Source organism: Atractosteus spatula, chromosome 3 (assembly GCF_055471065.1).
Source record: "Atractosteus spatula isolate fAtrSpa1 chromosome 3, fAtrSpa1.hap1, whole genome shotgun sequence".
Classification (NCBI taxonomy): Eukaryota; Metazoa; Chordata; class Actinopteri; order Semionotiformes; family Lepisosteidae; genus Atractosteus; species Atractosteus spatula.
The window spans coordinates 20,778,445-20,796,501 of NC_142708.1; the positions used below are offsets into that span (position 1 = coordinate 20,778,445).

Consider the following 18,057-nt stretch of genomic DNA (forward strand, 5'->3'; position numbering starts at 1 on the left):
CTAAGGACCTTAAAATGACTAATTTGAAAGAAATTACATCTTTTTTACAGCAGTCCTTTCTGTCAGGGATCTTTGTAGGAACTCAGTTCCTACAGTGAAGAATGTGATGAAGCCAAGTAGCTATATAAGAAACATTGTCTGCATATGGGAGTAACTTGGGAAATAATGATCTAATCTAAGTATGAAACCAAGCTAATCTCATTCTACTACATAATAAAAGTCTGAAATCAAACTTTGCCCCCCCCTATCACCACTTGGTACAGGTCTGGTCACTACAACATACCAAATGCTGAGGTTTGTGGGAAGGAGCTGTGGTTATACGCAAGTTTGCAAATAAACTGCCATTTTTATCATTTCCCCTAAATATAAGTCTGCCCCTGCTTGCAAGCGGCAGATGTATTTTTAACAATGTCTTTTGAGCTTTAGGAGAAAGTTTTACTAGGGGGAAAAAAATTCAGAAACTAGAAATTAGCAACAAGTGTTTATTAAGTTATTTCCTTCTGGGGGACAGGTCAATACATTACAAAGGTTCCTTCCATCTTAAACATTACTGAAATAGTTTTTTTTAGCAATAAGCTTTGAACGTCAGCCACTAGACTGAATTGACATAATACATCCTTTGCTACTTGTACAGACAACAATAAAATAGTGAGCATAAACTTAAAATCTCCCAAGTTCATTTAAAAATAATAAAACACAAAATCCAAGGCAACATTTATTCACTTATACCACAGTCCTCCTTAGAGATGAAGCTTTTTAAACATGGCTTTGTCCAGGGATCCTCTTACGAGCTCTTCTTCTCCTCGAAAATTATATTTGCTGTTGCTTTTTTTGCTGAAAAACACAAAAGCATTACTAAATAAATGTAGGTACATAGTTGTATATATACTGCTTTGCCAAGCTTTGCATTGTTGTACTCTTCAAAGTTTTCCGTTCTTTATACAAAAAATGTAAGGAGGAACAAATGACAATGAGTCAATGTAGATTGGTAAATGTGATCAAGTTATCTACTACAATACTTCTAATGGCTGCTCATGTGGAGTTTACCCTCAGCTGAGATCAAGTTTTTAAAAATTCTGATCAATGTGAATGAAAATATTGCTCAATGGCAAGCTTATTTTTTCTTTCACAAACTAAATTGTACTTTTAACAGTTGAAGCTGAAGTTATAGTAGAAACACTGAATGAGGCTTTGAATAAATTGTTGTAAGGACTCTCATATTCTGAGATTCAGAATGAGGCAACAAAACTTCCAGTAACGTGATGTGGCTCTATTACATTGTAAACAAACAGCCTTGTGAATACATCTCTTTTGAACCAATAGAAATATCACTTTCGATTTTGAGATGATTTTGCTACTTGTTAACTCTGCATACAGATCACTTTGAACATTTCTATGGTGAAATGTCTTTTGCACAACCTGTACTTATTCACTGCATCACATCGCAATTCATGGGAATTTGCAACAACATGGCAACGTACAGTACTTCCGTCAAGTTCAAAATTTGGTGCTTAATTCAAAATTTGTAATTGTTTTCTGTAACATCAATGAATTCCGTTACCAAGATTTAATAACTGCTCTGAGGAATTGGGACCTGCTAAAAACAATATTTTAGTAAATGTACACAAACCTTGTGTTGCAGTAAATTCATCAAATTAATTTACGCAACAATTTGCAACAACATGGCAACTTACAGTACTTCGGTGAAGTTCAAAATTTTGTGCTTAATTCGAAATTTGTAATTGTTTTCTGTAACATCAATGAATTTTGTTACCAAGATTTAATAACCGGTCTGAGGAATTGGGACCTGCTAAAAACAATATTTTAGTAAATGTACACAAACCTTGTGTTGCACTAATTCATCAAATTAATTTAGGCAGCAATATGAAGAAGACAGTGTTACAGGCTGAACATTTGCATGTTGAGTGATTGGTCACATACAGAAATAGTGGATCCTGCATAAGTACTCATGGGGCTGCTATTGGAGGGCAATAAGCCTGCATTGATCATCATTATCAATAATATGTCAGGTTTTAGAACGGCAAAAGTTCTTGATATAAACTTTATAACTTTAGTTACAATAGGGTAATGGTGGGGGAAGGCAAGAGTATGTTTTCATCATTGTCTAGAGATTAATTCGAAACTGGAAAAAACTAACTAGGTTCTATTTCAATAAAACATGACCTACAGATTCTAATATTATCATCAGATGGACTATCAGTTTAAATTAAAAAAAAAACTTTACTGCCATACCTCCATATACAAGAAACAACTTCTATTACTCAAATGGCTCCAATTATGTTTGAAAAACAATATCACAAATTCCAAGAACCTATAATAATGTAGACCACCTAATTTCCCTTTGAAAGCTACCCGTTCCACAACTTATGGGGGGTCTCCAATATATACAGTATGAATTAAGATATGTTTCCAAAGCAATAAAAACCTGCCACTATAGTATTCTATATGAGGCAATTCAGGCTCGTAGTGGAATCTGTGAGAAGAAATCAAGGGAACAGCATAACAGTCAAGCTCTTTTATTAACCATTTAGTTGAAATACTGCTTCAAACAATCTGATGTTTACCTACTATAAGCAGTAAGCAAAAAACAAACGACCTTCTCCCATACAACAAAAATATTTTTTACAATACACATCATTTTTTATTTTGTATTCATTTTGTAATGTTACTGGTTTTAAGCACATCATTTTGTAATGCTGTGTCAACTTTTGTAACTATTCTTCAGCCACCATGTGCTGTCAATAATGTACAGTGAAGTATACTGTAAGATATTTTGATACACTAAATGTACTTTACAACTCATTTCCTTAGGATCTCTCCTATCCACATCATTTTTCATGAAACAACTACCGTATGTGTATTGTATGACTTTAAGAAAACCAGAAAATAAATACCATAAACTATGCTTTGGGTTATAAATTACAGACTAAATGGTACTTTAATGGACATTGCCCAGTCTTGCAGGGGGATATCCAGAAATCTCCCTTTTTGTGGGATCCCCTCTTTAGCACATTTTGTCTGTTAAATCCATTAAAGTAAGGAGATACTGTACAGATTAAAAGCACCAACACCTAGTATGCCTCTACATACACAGTACATGGTGCCCCATGAAAATTTCTGCTCTCTCAAAATGAACTGACAGCAACCTGTGCAACACTGGATAGTACCCAGGATAAAAACAGATTTTTCCATATTCTGTAGGGGCATTTTCACTGTGTGAATGAATACCTTGTTGCCACACAGACAGTGTTCTTTGTAAAAGGCAGAACCTGTCCTAGTTGACCACATGCAAATGTTTTTGCATAGGGTATTATGAAAACTTCATAAAACATACAAATACTAAATTATTCTTACTGTTTTGCACCATAGTTTGAATGCTCTGTTTCTGCACACCTCCAATAAAACATACAGAAACTGTGCTTATATGCCAGTAGGGACAAATATTAATCATTAATTAACTATTTGTAATAAACACTATATGTTGTATATATAATACACATGGGCTTGGCATAAAATTGATTTGATTAATTTTATCTTCACGTAGTATTAGAAGCAGCAGGGGAACTCATGGATGGAAACATCACTGCAAAGAAAGCTATTACACCACACAATTTTTATAACTTTTATAATTTTTTATAATCTCCTGAGAAGCACAGAGTATCTGATGTTGAGAATTCAAGATCACCTACAAGGAGTTTATAATGCAGCAAGTTATCTGTATTACAGAAGACATGCAGCTTTCAGAAAGTAGCCCTATGCGTTTCCAAATATCACATTTTATTTCTTTAGCGAAAGAAAACAGGTTGACCTTACCCTCCTCCTTAATTTTGCCAGCAGTCTCTGAAGCCTTGTCTGAGAGGTCTTTCACGACACGGTCAATCTTGGCCTCGTTCTTCAGGAAGAAAGGGCGGATGATCCGGGTGTAGATCTGGACTGAGCCATTAGCTGGAGTTGGAGCCATGCACCAAACCAGGAAGGCACACTGGGTATGGAGAGAAAAACAGCATAAGAAGATTTTGTTTGGAAGATGGGAGGCCATTTTCAATATGTATTTTTATTCCTTTAGTCAGTTTTTCATTTAAGAACCAAAAAAACATCTCGAACGATGAGTAACACTCTAGCTTTTGTTTAGGAGTGTTCTGATTGGAAACATACAGGAAAACTACCACTGCTAGTGGGGGTAGTGTATGTAGTGGGTGGGGTGTTGTTTTTACTATAATACTTGTTCTTCTTTTTTTCTCAATTGTTTGCACATTTGTAAGTACTGGTTCACAAAGATAGGACACTCAGGGTAAGCTCTGACTGTGTTGTTGTTCCCTTACAGGATCAGAAAAACATATGACATAAATTAAAGTCGTCGGGAAATGCATCTTAAAAATACCGCATTAAAAGGAATGCATAAACTGTCTCCAAGCTAAGATTCTTGGAAAAGCACAGGACTCAAAAGGACACAAAAGCTATGCAAATACACATCCTTGGGGGGACCAGAGGAAGAATACAGTTTGTAAGACAACACATTGTTGACCCTTAGCCTCTTGAGTTCTATCTTTAAGGAAATTAGCAACCCAGCTGACACGAATAAGATCAAGATCAAAATTAGGCAATAGCTTAGCTGCCAGTAAATAATAATTGAACATAATTAAATCTATTTTTCTGGTTCATCGCAATCAGCATCACTTAATTTCCCCCTGATTTAACGTCTAAGAAGGGTTTTTATTTTTAAAGATGTAAGAACAAATGGAGATGCTGCTCTCGGTTAACTGCCAACAATAATATTTGATAAACACATCTCATCAATGAGCTTTACCACAGAAAGTTGGTACTACATGCAGGCCTGAAATCATTGTTAACTTTATTTGCTTCCCTTTCACCACAAACCAAACCCCAGAATCTCTGCACGCTTCCATAAAGAGAGTGAACTGTAAAAGAAACCTGCCCTGGTAAAGGCAAGCTATGTATTATTATTGGTGAAGCTCAGAAAGCTTCATAATAAATGTGAAATCACTGTATCTTGAGGAACTAAAGCCCCAGCACCTAAATTTGGAGAATGGAACTGATTCCTCATTCTCTAGCTTTCTTAAAAATGTATATTTAAACTAATTCCAGTGTATACAGTACGTCTGTTACTGAACCTTTGCTTTGTTACACTATGTTGAACCTGTTTGTCAACAAGCTTATGACCAAGAGTCAGTAGAACTGCCTAATGTAATTATTATAAAAAATTATCATAAGCCATGTTTTTTCTCCCTAGTTAATACAGATGGGACAGGACAGGACAGGGCAGGGGCTTTGTGGCTAAGGATCTGCACCTGTGGCTGGAAGGTTGCCGGTTTTTCTCCTGCGGCCGGCAGAGGAATCCTCCTCCGTTGGGCCCCTGAGCAAGGCCCTTAACCCCAACTGCTCCAGGGGCGCCGTATAAATGGCTGACCCTGTGCTCTGACCCCAAGCTCCTCTCTCCCCGTCTGTGTGTCTCATGGAGAGCAAGTTGGGGTACAGTATGTGAAAAGACAACTCCTAATACAAGAAATTGCATATGGCCGATAAAGTGATCTTATCCTAATAAGCTTAACTCTACAGCAGTGGATCACCCACCTTCCTGTTTGTTAAGAGCCTGAAAACCAGAGAAGTCTGATCCACACTGAAACACATTACACTCTACTTCCTTTTAGTCTAATCTAAATCCAGGGTGGCAGTATTTTATGTATTTTCAAATGATACGTTTGGAAATAACTGATAGAACAGATAGCTTTTTCTTTGCAATTTTTTTCCTTGCGTATTTACGCATCATACAATACTTGCTTTTTTGTTCTGAAATGCCAATTTATGGCCGACTTTTCATTTTGTAAAGCTCTGTTGAGTATGTACACTTTTAGCAGTTTTGAGGACACACTCTATAAAATATGTGATTGCTTTCTGGAAATGAAAGTAAATTGAGACTTTATCTTACAATGAAGTGTTTCTGCACTGCGATGTGGTCAGCCACTGTACTGCAGTTTCCACAAGAAGGGAACTTCAGCTTTACTATTGGTTAACAACAGACTATTTGTAGGCTGTAACTATGGTATTAAAATATACACTGAATAATATGCAAAACTAGGGTAGACATGGTGTCAGCATAAGGCTTTACTTTATTTGTTTTTGTTAAGAGACAAAACAAAGAGAGCACAGTAGGTGCAGTATATTCACAAAATGGTCATGTCTTTCTTTTCTACTTAATCACCTTTTCTCAAACAAAGGTGTAGGTCAGATTTAGAACCCAATGAGTTCTTTTGCAATAATCATGTACTGTTGGCTAAGGGATAGGGATTTAGCAGTTTCAGGAGATTAATTTGGCGAAGTAATAATCAAAATGTAAGCGTAACCTTTTCCTTACTTAGTAAATAATAAGTGCTTTAAATCTGAACTTTGAACTTTCAAAAAGATCCTAGCATTTTGTAATTAAAACTAGCTTCTCAGGCAAGCTCCGAAGTCAGCACATGCTGTCTGTGGATTGACACAAGCATTGGATGACCAAGCATTTGGGTCCATTACGGTTAAAACGTCACTATTTGTCCTTCAATTAAGAAACATTCTGAATACTAACAGCTATCTATTCTACTGAAATGTTGAAACTCATAATCTATGCCATTCTTTTATTCAGACACAACTATGCAATCCTAGTGAGGTGCCACCCATATAGCTAATATTGATATTTGGTGTTCTAGGCCCTGCCTACAGTTGCAGTCAGATTTAGAAAGGTTTATTAATATTAATAAAGGTTTATTTTTGATACATTATATAAATAAAGGTTTATCAATATTACACTGACAGTTATTTAAATGACTGCACTTTCCACCCACTAACATGGTTCTCAATCTAGCAGGTAATGAGCTCTGAGGGAAGTCGCCTTAGTCAAGAACTTGCATCCTGTCGTTCCCATCTGTTCCTAGAGATGTTTAATATTCAGTGTTTACTAGATTTGTTTATGGTAAAGCTGGTTTTTAGGAAGAGGGGGATAGGGACTGCTCTGTTACTGACTGTAACATCCTCTGGGACAAATAAAAAGATGGATGTCTTACCAAAGATAATGTCACAGCTTGTGGCTATCTAATCATTTTTATACATCTCTTTTAAAGATCTCCTCTTGTGACCTAATAATGCCCTGCAATATCCACAAGCAATATCAAGACAAACAATAACATTTCATTTATAAAACCATAAAAATTGTCTAGGAAAAGGTGTAAAGAAGAAATTCACTATTTAGATTTTATTAAATAGAAATTTCATATCTGTAATTGCTTTAATCACTTTTACATGATTTAATTTTGAATTCTGACAGGCTTATGAAAGACTGCTTCTCACTGACTGGAAAAGAGGGAGTGATCAAACTCTTGAATAAAATGTTATCAAGCTATTTTAATAATAACAGAATTCTAAAGATGTTATACGAATATTAAGATAATAAGTTCAGGTGGGTAGCTGCGTCAGCATGCGTAGGCTGCAAAGGAACAAGTAATAGGTTTATTCCATGCTGAAAAAAAGAAGAAAGAAAACACAACGTTTTGGCCGTGGAGCCTTCTTCAGGTGTCTTCTTCAGGTGACACCTGAAGAAGGCTCCACGGCCAAAACGTTGTGTTTTCTTTCTTCTTTTGTTCAGCATGGAATAAACCTATTACTTGTTCCTATTAAGATAATAAGATGACTACAGCACCAGACAGGTCCAAAATACTTCCTTTGCAAAATAAGTAACTTCATTTTGTTTTTTTCACTCATTTTTAGAAATCAGATATTTGAAATATTGAAAGATACCAGTTTCATGCTGTGAGACAGAAAACATACATCTATACCTCCATCAATTAATTATGTTTATACTGTATGTTTTTGAGAGTTAAGAGGTTTACATATTTAGCATTCTGGCTATTGATTATTACATAATTTTCACTGCATCTCATTTCTTATTTATTTCAATATTTGTGAAAGTTTTCTGTGTTTTCCCCCCTATAGCTTTATATGTAAAAGAATAATCAGTAATGCTATTGTGTCAATGGCCATATACAATAGATTTATCAAGGTCTCTAAACTATTACACATTTTTAACATTCTTTAATGGGAAAATTACATTTCAGATCCATTAACGTGCCTATAAAAGACAAGAGTCTCTTGTTTATATTTATAGAGTTGCCAGATTTGATGCTCTCTGTACATAATACAATTTTAGCTCATATAATTTTCTTATGCAAGAGTATTTAATTTGAAGCCCATCCCTGTTCAAAACTGTAGTATCTCTTATACTGAGAATCAAGGGTAACTAACATAGCATATTAAGAGGGTGAAAAACAGAAACACAAGACACTAAAATGCCCATAGTGCAAAGCATAAACAAATCTGTAAAAAATATACTTTGCTTTCTGAAAGACATCTTTGTTTCTAAATTTTAGCAGTTAGTCCAGCCTGTTACAGATTCGACACTTCTCTGATTCCTACTCTCATGTGATTTGTATAAGCAACTTTCAGCCAACAGCTATGCATTTTGTGTAAGGCAAATTTAGAAAAAGCACAAAAAAAACATGTTCACAACTCTATAAAAGTCACTGTACCTTTCAACAGTAAATTGCTTTACTTTTACTACTCGCTGTTTGAGAAAATCCAGTTTTCTCACTGTTCTGTTTTTAATACAATGTTCCTTGCTGTTGCAGATTCTAGTGTTATTACTGTACAAAGATGCTTTACTGAAGCATTTAAGGCAAGTTGTACTGAAACCAGAAATCTATGTATGACCTGAACATAAACATTACAACAGTAAATTGTATACCTTTTTTCACAGAAATACATTTACTGTTATCCCAGTGGGGTAAGAAGTCATGTAATATGGACTACTGTTTTTTAAACAACAAATTATTAAAAAGGGATTAACATGGATGTGGCATCAATTACAGGAAAACTGCACACTTTGAAAGGTTCCAGATTTTCTCATTTATTTGGAGAGATGTGTTTGCAATCAAAGCTGGGAACTGCTTAGTCATTAATCACTTGATTAATGGAGTTGACAATAAAACAAACTGACATCTCCAATTAAGCAACAATTGACTTTCCAACATTAATAGTGTTTGTTCAGCATGACAATACTGTCCTGACAGAAAAAAAAACAGTAAACATACACAAAAATTAAGTCTTACCTTTCCCATATAGTAAAATGGAAACCAAGACAGGAATATATCGGCAAAGAATTCAGCCACACTGAAAACTCCATATACCACCCAGTATGTCAGCCATTTTGTGTCATCGTCTTTGGTTGCACTCTCGATTGCTTTGATCCTGCAATTCAGGGCAAAATCACATTAACATGGAACACAGTCGTACAAGAGAAATAATGAACAGCAACAGAAACAAGAATGGCAAAAAAAGAACTAATATTTTTTGGTTGAAAATACTTAGGAATCCTCTCTGCAAAAAAAATAATTTTATTAAGCTACATGTTTTTAAGCTTTATTTTTAGAAGCTATTTGTAAATGGTCTATGCCACAGTACATGAGTTAGAAAGATAATTCACCCAAAGTTTCATCACAGAAAAATCAGACTCTATGTTTTGTTATATTTAAGGAAATTGAGTTTATATACCGCTAGGAAAAAGTGATGAATACAAACAAATCAGATGCATCTACATGTCCTTTATTTGTTTTGAAATTTAAAGATTCTTCATCCTTAAAATGCTCAAATTTTGACACACATTTTGAACTATAACTGTAATGTATGAGCAATACACACTGGAGGTAAAGGAGAATCTTAAAATCAAAGAGACAGACAGGGCATTTTCAGTAGATCCTACTTAAAAAAGAGGCATTACTGAAGTGCTGCATCTCACAAGACTGAATTCAAATTCACTTTGGTTCAACAAGGACAAGATGGTATATAAGAATCTTAAAATCAAAGAGACAGACAGGGCATTTTCAGTAGATCCTACTTAAAAAAGAGGCATTACTGAAGTGCTGCATCTCACAAGACTGAATTCAAATTCACTTTGGTTCAACAAGGACAAGATGGTATATATCACCTGCAGAAACTATACACTCCTAAGACCTGATGCATTCATTTCACTCTCTTCCAAGAACAACTATGAGCATGGACTGCCTCTTTTATACATTTATTAATTCTACAGTAAAGTACTGAAGAAACCCTAGAGATTATTTCAGATTTGTAGTAGTAAGCAATTAAAGAACTTAAGTGTTGTACAATAATCTCCTTTCTTGCACAAGTGAAAGTGATAAGATTACTTTGCAAAGTCAGAGATAACTATGCAGTGGGCATATTGCACAATACAACTACATTTGTTAATCAGATGCTCTTCACCAAGATATCTGACGAAGGGGATTTCTAATCTGTTAATTAGGTTTTGTGTCAAACTTAGAAGAAACTCCAGAAATTGGTTAAAAAAAATCAGCAGCACTTCACATTAACATGATTTATCTGTGCCTTGGCCATTTTGAAAACTGTATTAGTGCTACAAGAGTTGTCCAAATTAAGTCTAACAGACAAATTAAAGAAATCAACCAATATATGTCCACAGTAATAAAAATCGCTTCTGAAGCGCTAGTTAGAAAACGTATCAAAACAAAGTGCTAAAGAGAGAATCCCATCAGTTCTTCTGTATAGAGACTTCCGTGTGAATCAGAGAGTATTCGATACTTTCCTTCCCTGCATTCCTTAGTCTATGTCCCGTGATTGTGTTCTGAGCAAAAACAGCACACTGGCACTCTTGTCAGTTTACCCAATTCATTCCCAACATGAGTCCGTCTAGGAAATTTAACTCAAGCAGATAGTTTTATCTAGGGAATTCCATAATTTTTCTAAACAATAGTGGTGCCATTGGATTTCAGATTCATACAATCATTAAACATCAATCTATTCATCTATTTCATCAATTTACCTACGGGATTAATAAAGTATTATCTATCTATTCCAAGCTGAATTAAAATCTGTACTATCCCTTCTATATAACTATAGAAAAGACAAGTGCAGTTACCTCTGCCCTTATTCGTTAAAGAGAGACACAGATACCAGTGATAGAAATACTCACATCAGGAAATAGGTATCAGCATTTCTAATGTGGCTTTTGTGTGATGCACTACTGCCAAAGTATTTCCTTCCTGTAAATATAACTTAATGTTTGAAAGCACCGATTTTATTTATTAAGCACAATTTACGTGCTTTTGTGGCCTCTAAGAGATGGGGAAAAAGACAGACTTATAAAAAGCAGAGAAAGTCGCAAAATAATACGAGGAGAGGTTAAATCCATGCTTACGTGGATTGCACAACAAAAATAAAAAAATAGTAGATGTAAAATAAATAGCATGTTTGTGCAGCTTGCATATCTAATCTCTTAAAAGCAAATATTTTCAGCTGCATCTTAAAATACTACAGTACAAAGAAAAATCTTTTTTTTATTTTTAAGTACAGCTGACAAATGAAAGTCTCAGTTCTGCAAAAAGACAAAAAATCAACTAAATAACTCTTCCGCCAAACACTACTATAGTGATTCATCATGAGTGAAATATCCGAATCTTACATGTGTTTGTTTCATGCATACTCAAAATGTCAAGTATGCTGGAAGCCTAGCACGTGGGACTGACTCAAGCTATAAAGTACCACAAGTCTGGCTTGCACTTCCACAAATGAGTCACTGAATGCTTCTCTAGCCTAATGCGATTCAAATCAATATCAAGTGCTTTCTTTTGAATATAAGACATACGCATATGTCTGTGATACAATTTTACTAAAACTATGGGTAGACAGAGTAATGTAATAAAAAATGGGTCTGCTGTAGCTATTATGCACTGCGATTTTTTAGCTATACTCTAATGGTCCCTTCCTTTCAGCGTTTTCTCACACTGAGACTAGTTTATGGTAAGAACAAAGACAAGGTTAACGAAATTGAGGAGTGCATTCACCCCCTCGCAGCCTTTGGGTTTCTTGTAGGACATTAATTCAAGGATCTCATCCGTCTTTTCTTTTTTCCCCCCAAACATAGTTTTATTTATGCCTCTATTTCATTAAAGATCCTCAGGCTTCATTCTGAGCAGCTCAGTATTTCTAGACACCCTATTTCTGTTCTCAGGTTCCTCTTAACATTGATGTAGTGCACTGGACTCAATCTGTCAGGCTGTAATGACGTAATAATCCTGTCCTCACAATGTCCTCTGTTATGGACTGAACAGGTTAAATTTTGAAGCTGTCTGTATGACATCCTGTTCTCCCCATTCCTGCCAGCAATCTTCCGTCTGCAACGTGGACAATATTTTCTAAACAAGGTCAAACAAATGTATTACATATTAAGTTGAATAAACCTCCCCCTAATTTATATTATATTTTATTCACAAAGTATCCTTTTATTTCTCTGGCCTTTTTTTTATCACTTCTTACACTGTAGAGGAAGATAAAATGATTTAACTGTTTGCTTCAGTTTTCATTGTTTGCTTCTTTTGTATGAGTTTCAACAAACTTAAATCTACAATTCACAATTTTGCTAACAAATTTGAATATTTCTCATCTGTAAATTTCACAAGTGTACTAAATTGTCCAGAGTAATTATTGTAATAATCAGCATGATGACTGATCCTAACGGGTACCGAAAATAAATATGTTACATACATTTGACATGGGTAACTTTAATTATGTGCTGCACTAAATGGAACATGTGCCCCACCAATATCACTCAGATCTGTCTTTTCTAAAGCCAAAGTGGCCTACACCCCTGTTATCACAAAATAATCTTGCTTAATTCTAATTATTGTCCACATTGTTTTACAAGCTAAGGCCTGTATAAGCTGGATCTGTATCTACCTGTTTGGCTCCCATTCTTTCAAATACACCAGAATAACAACTATGACGACTATGTCGGTCTCAACCAATAACAGCACTCTTCTGAGCCCACAGACCAGCGATTCCCACTCCTGGTCATGGTGACCTTTCACACAATTCCTGCCCGCCTCAGCTAGATCACTGAAGCCCTACTTGATCTAAGAAGATGCTTTAATTGAACATTTGCATTTTGCTTCTACTGGGGATTTAGGAGTTTATGAGCTGTTACGTCAATGAAGGGTTAGATGGTTTAACTGAGGGCTCAGCTGGAACAAAAACCATCAGGTGTGTTGGGTCACCAGGACCGGGAATGGAAACCACTGCCATAGACCAAACATCGCAGGTTAATATTTGGGTTGAATCATTAGCTTTGTGCGAGCCAAGCAGCCAGTCCAGTCCGAGCCCTGGCACTTCAACTGGCCACAAGGCAGTGACATCTTGGAGAGACCAGATGCCTGTGGGTTTGTGGCTGAGGGCAGCATCACTTCACCAATTCGTGGTACCAATGGCAACGCCAACTCAAGGTGAGGGATAACGGTCACAACTTCTGAAATCCGTTTACCTCCCTTCCTGCCACCATAAAGTTTTCCCCCCAAAAGCCCCGAGCCCCTCCCCTGAAAGCAACAAAGACAAGATAACAAAATGTCCAAATAATGGGTGTTAATAATTGCCACCACCATTCCCATTATTTTGTCCCCTACTGGTTGGATGTGGCCTGTACAACCATTCCCAGGCTCCCAGAGTGACAAAAGGCAGGTGGCTTTCAGAAAGGGAAAAAAAACACATCTCACCCACCCTGTTCTAAAACCAGGGCTAACTAGTTGAGCACATCGCTCACAGTGAAAGAGAGAACAAATGGTGTTCCTAAATTCATGAAAAAAACCCTCAAACAGCTGATGAGGTGTTAAGAACTGTTAAGAATGTACGGAAGAGAAAAAAAATCAGATAAATGTGCTGTTTCCTCACTGACCACATTTTAACTCTGCGACATGGCCCCGTGCATAACGTAAGATAAGTCTGCCAGCTAGCCGAAACACCTTCACCTTATTGCGAAACACTTCTGCTGATTTCAAGTTAACTACTTGGAAGACAAATAAAATAAAAAAAAGGCCTGATAACCATTTTTCTGTCTTTGGAAAACAAGGAAAAAATCCCTTCCTTCCTACCACTCCATCCTTCAAATAAAACAAAACAAAATCGACCATACAATGTTCTGGCATCAGAAAACAAAAGCTGCCGATGCCAGACTGGCATGTCTGTAACAAAAGACAAGCCCAGTCCATTCTATTTACACTACTGCAGTTAGCCATCTTGCAGCTCTTCTATACTGCAAACAGCAGTATATGTTTTCATGCTACAAATGAGAGGAGGCCACAGAGCCCATCTACCTCATTTGGTTTTTAGAGCTTTATTAATCAGAAGATGTCATGCAGCCATTTCTTGAAGGATTTCGCAGATTCTTCTGCTTCAGCAATACAGCTGGGTAATTATGATTAAATGGGCAATTTTGAATTGTCTTTGTGTTGCACGGGCACTATAATCTGGGAGAGTATCCCATAATATTCTGATTAAAGTATAATAAAATACTGCTTTCACTGGACAGGTAACTGAACAGGCAGGAGTATCCCTTCATAAATGTAGCAAAATGTACATCTCCTCTGCAGACAAGCACCTCAAACCATCCAGCAGACAGAATTATGCCTAACAGCCCTAGAGATTTAAACAATAACAAGTCCTGGTCAGTTTTAGGACATGTACCCCACTGTGATGTAATGCCTTCAATCAAATCTTCAACTGGTTCTGATGTTCACAGGCACACTGTGCTAAACAGGGGTAATAGATGGATGTTTGCCCATTACACCTTCTGTTATCATAACATTAGTTTTTTTTTTACAGGACAGGGCTGTTAACCTTGTGCCCAACCTCTAATATGGAAGACCTGGCGCCCAATGTGGGACACGAACCCACTACCCTGAGAGTAAGAGTCTCATGCTCTACCAACAGAGCTAGTCGGGGGCATACAGGGGTAACACAAAGTATTATTCCCAAACATATTTTACCAGTGTTTTGCTTGTTTAAAGCATAAACAGGTGTTAATTGTATATTCTTCAGAGATATGCTTCTGCAACCCAAAATGTTGACATATTTCCACCTTATTGTGTCAGGGTCTGGACACAATACTGCTACAAATGCCTAGTACAGTCTTGTCTTTTTTCATTTTGCATCTAAAGCTCTCCTATCCTCCTTTTTTATTTTTAATTAGAGCTTAACGGCACTTTCCTGTCCACATCATTTATATATTTAATTTTGTTATAGGAAACTTTAGGCCTTTAGCAAAGGTCAAATAAATGGGTTTAATAATATTTATTGAACATTCCCATACCAGATGCCCAAAATAAACAGTGCTGTAATATATTTGTGTACAGAGAAATCTCACTCGTATGTAAACAAAAAAGGGAAAACAATATATTTACCATAAGACTGTACAATGAACATGTATGCACATGCAGTTATTGTAGCAGGTTAAGAATGACTCAAAAGCAATACCAGTTCTATCCTCTGTAAACACTGCACAATAAATAAGCAACTTCCTGTCTACATGATCAGATTTTAATCACTAGAATTATGAATACACTGCCCATAAATGTGTTATTCTCCTTATGAAGCACAGCATGCTTCACCTCTACTGATGTTTTTAACGTAAATTATTATCCAAATGTAAAAAGTGAGAATCAGTTCGGATTGGCATTTTTTTCTGTATTATCCAATCCAATGCTCTTAAAATAATTATCTGAATCAGTCATCATGTACAGTTACAGACAAAAATGCATACCATGTTTAACAGAACATGTGGTGTGCAATCTTGTTTAGCCTTTTTCACAAAGGAAATAGTTAAGCAACCATATTGGTTTAATAGTCATCAGACTCTTTTAGTTATCATTTTCAGACTCTTTTCCTAAAAAAAATTAAGCTTTTTATCATTTTCATATATTACAGTACAGTCATAAGGCAGATAATAATAACTTATTTATGATACATATAACTGGGTCAAATTCCACAGAATAAATCAAGCTGACAAATTTAAAATGCAAGGAAGGCTGTTTACAGCAACACTAAAATCTACTACTCTCATACAGGCAAACACATTTTGTTAACTTTAAAAGTAAAGCTACAAACACCCTCTCACATGACTTTCTAATTCCATGATGTAATCAAATCTTCAACTGTCAAGGTGCCAATCCAGACATTACATCTTGCCTACTGGTGTATAGGGTGGGGCTTGTCTTGGTGATTATTGCAAAGCCATCGACACACACTTGCAAGTCAAGAAACAGGTGATACAAACCTGCACAAATGCAGTGTCATATGTGGCAAAGCATTGTGGGTGCAGTATTAGACTAAACACGAAAAGGCTGTTCACAGAGGCACTGCAGTGAAGACTTCACTGAACGAGATTTGTAGTGAGGATCCCCCAGTTTCACACAAGTAACTTAAATAACCGATTCATCGGTTAGTAGTCAAATGTTACTCAAATGTAGTCAAATGTTACTAAGAAAGGAGGAAATCCAGCACAAGGAGTAATAATGTTAAGCTCTACAGTACCTGCTATGAAAAACTGACATTCAGCATATTTCTAACGCAAGCACGCTATCTCACGTTTACCTCCTGTCACTGAGAGGGAATAATGTATTGTATGGTAATCAGATCTTTCTGATAAGATTTTATTTTAAATATTCTGGCTTGATATAATAATCCTGATGTTTAATATAGGATTTCAGGCATACACCCCTAAAAACAGAACTTGATTTCTGTGCACGTCATTCCTTTTAAGAGGTTATGTTAATTTGGTCTGTTTTCGAATGCCACATAGCCGTTGGAAATCAAGTCAAATTTCAGACAAGAGTGTCGTTCATCCCATTTTGTGGAGGTGGAGGGTGGGGCAATAAAATGAATATAGCTGCACGTCCACAGCACATTTGTTTAATGTGCATCACTTATTTATTGTGCTGAGAATAACAGGCCTTTGACTAAATGACAACGCGGCCCTAGCTTTTCACAACTTCGGGTTTAAATTTTTAATACAGCACTGGGGTGATGTAATCCTTCAGTATCAGCCGCCCTCAGATGAAAACGGTTCTGGTTTTGCCATTGCAACAGATCATATTTCATCTCCGTGCAGTACATAATTAAAATAACTAGAAAATTAACTCACGAGATATATGCAGGGTAGGCGAATCCAATAAGGTTACACAGGAGAGAAGCCCCGTATCCTATCACAAGGTAAACCGCAACAACTGCAACTACAGCTGAAAAGCAAGAATAGTTAATATTTATTTTACATAATAAACACGCAACAATTATACATTTTAGATGTGAGGGAACAAATATTGTAGGCGATGTTACACCTCGTTTGTTTTAATGAAAAGCAGTTTTAAGAAACGGTGTCGTAGGGTACAAAATCAATAAACGAAATGCGTCAAATACACAGAAAACGGCAATGGTACAGCACACGCACTTCCAAAGTTCACAACCAATAAAAAAATGTTTTTTCGGAGGTTCTTGCAATTACGACATTTGCAGTTTCAAATGTATTTTAAATATCGCCTTCTTTAATGTCTAATAATTATAACGACTTCAGTGAAGGGACGCTCCATATGCAAGACATTTTTTAAAACGTCAGCCCGACTGCTGTTCGCCAACAGTATGTGGTGCGAGCTATTTATAGAGAATTCTCCACCTATAAAACATTGACACACATTTCCTAGCCCGTGAAGCAAACCTGCTTTTTCCTGGCCTTCTTTTTGAGTGTTAGATGACTTACCGAGTGCAATGTACGTCCTCTTGACTCCAGTTTTGGCTTCGATCTTCGCCAGAACGTCGGTCATTACATTCTTCTCGTTAAGGAACTTTTCAAATCTTTCTTTAATTCCTTCTGCCATGATTGATTTTCCTTTTAAAATGACTGTGCAGAGTACCACTGAACCAACTACCCTCCCTCACCGAAGTTGATAAACTGCAACACCGATGTAAAAAAATTCTGGTTTTGCAAGCTCTGCGCTGTGCGACTAGCAGCTCCGTCAGAGACACGCTGGGCTAGACGTCACAATTTTGTCCGCAGCCACACCCTTAAACTGACTTGTAAATCAGTGTTGTTTTATCTCTATTTTCAGCTAATGCAGAATCAACCTTTTAATGCGGCAG

At 36.3% G+C, this 18,057-nt stretch overlaps 1 protein-coding gene across 1 annotated transcript; it reads right to left on the bottom strand.

The window, feature by feature from the left end:
• Positions 1-468: 468 nt before the first annotated feature.
• On the bottom strand, positions 469-17,951 carry reep5 (receptor accessory protein 5). The gene is made up of 5 exons (XM_088912105.1): positions 17,678-17,951; positions 17,069-17,162; positions 9,177-9,315; positions 3,835-4,003; positions 469-834 (listed from the first exon to the last, which is right to left on the bottom strand). Exons 1-5 carry the CDS (start codon positions 17,793-17,795, stop codon positions 785-787), a joined length of 570 nt encoding a protein of 189 aa, XP_088768231.1. The 5' UTR covers positions 17,796-17,951; the 3' UTR covers positions 469-784.
• Positions 17,952-18,057: the final 106 nt, after the last annotated feature.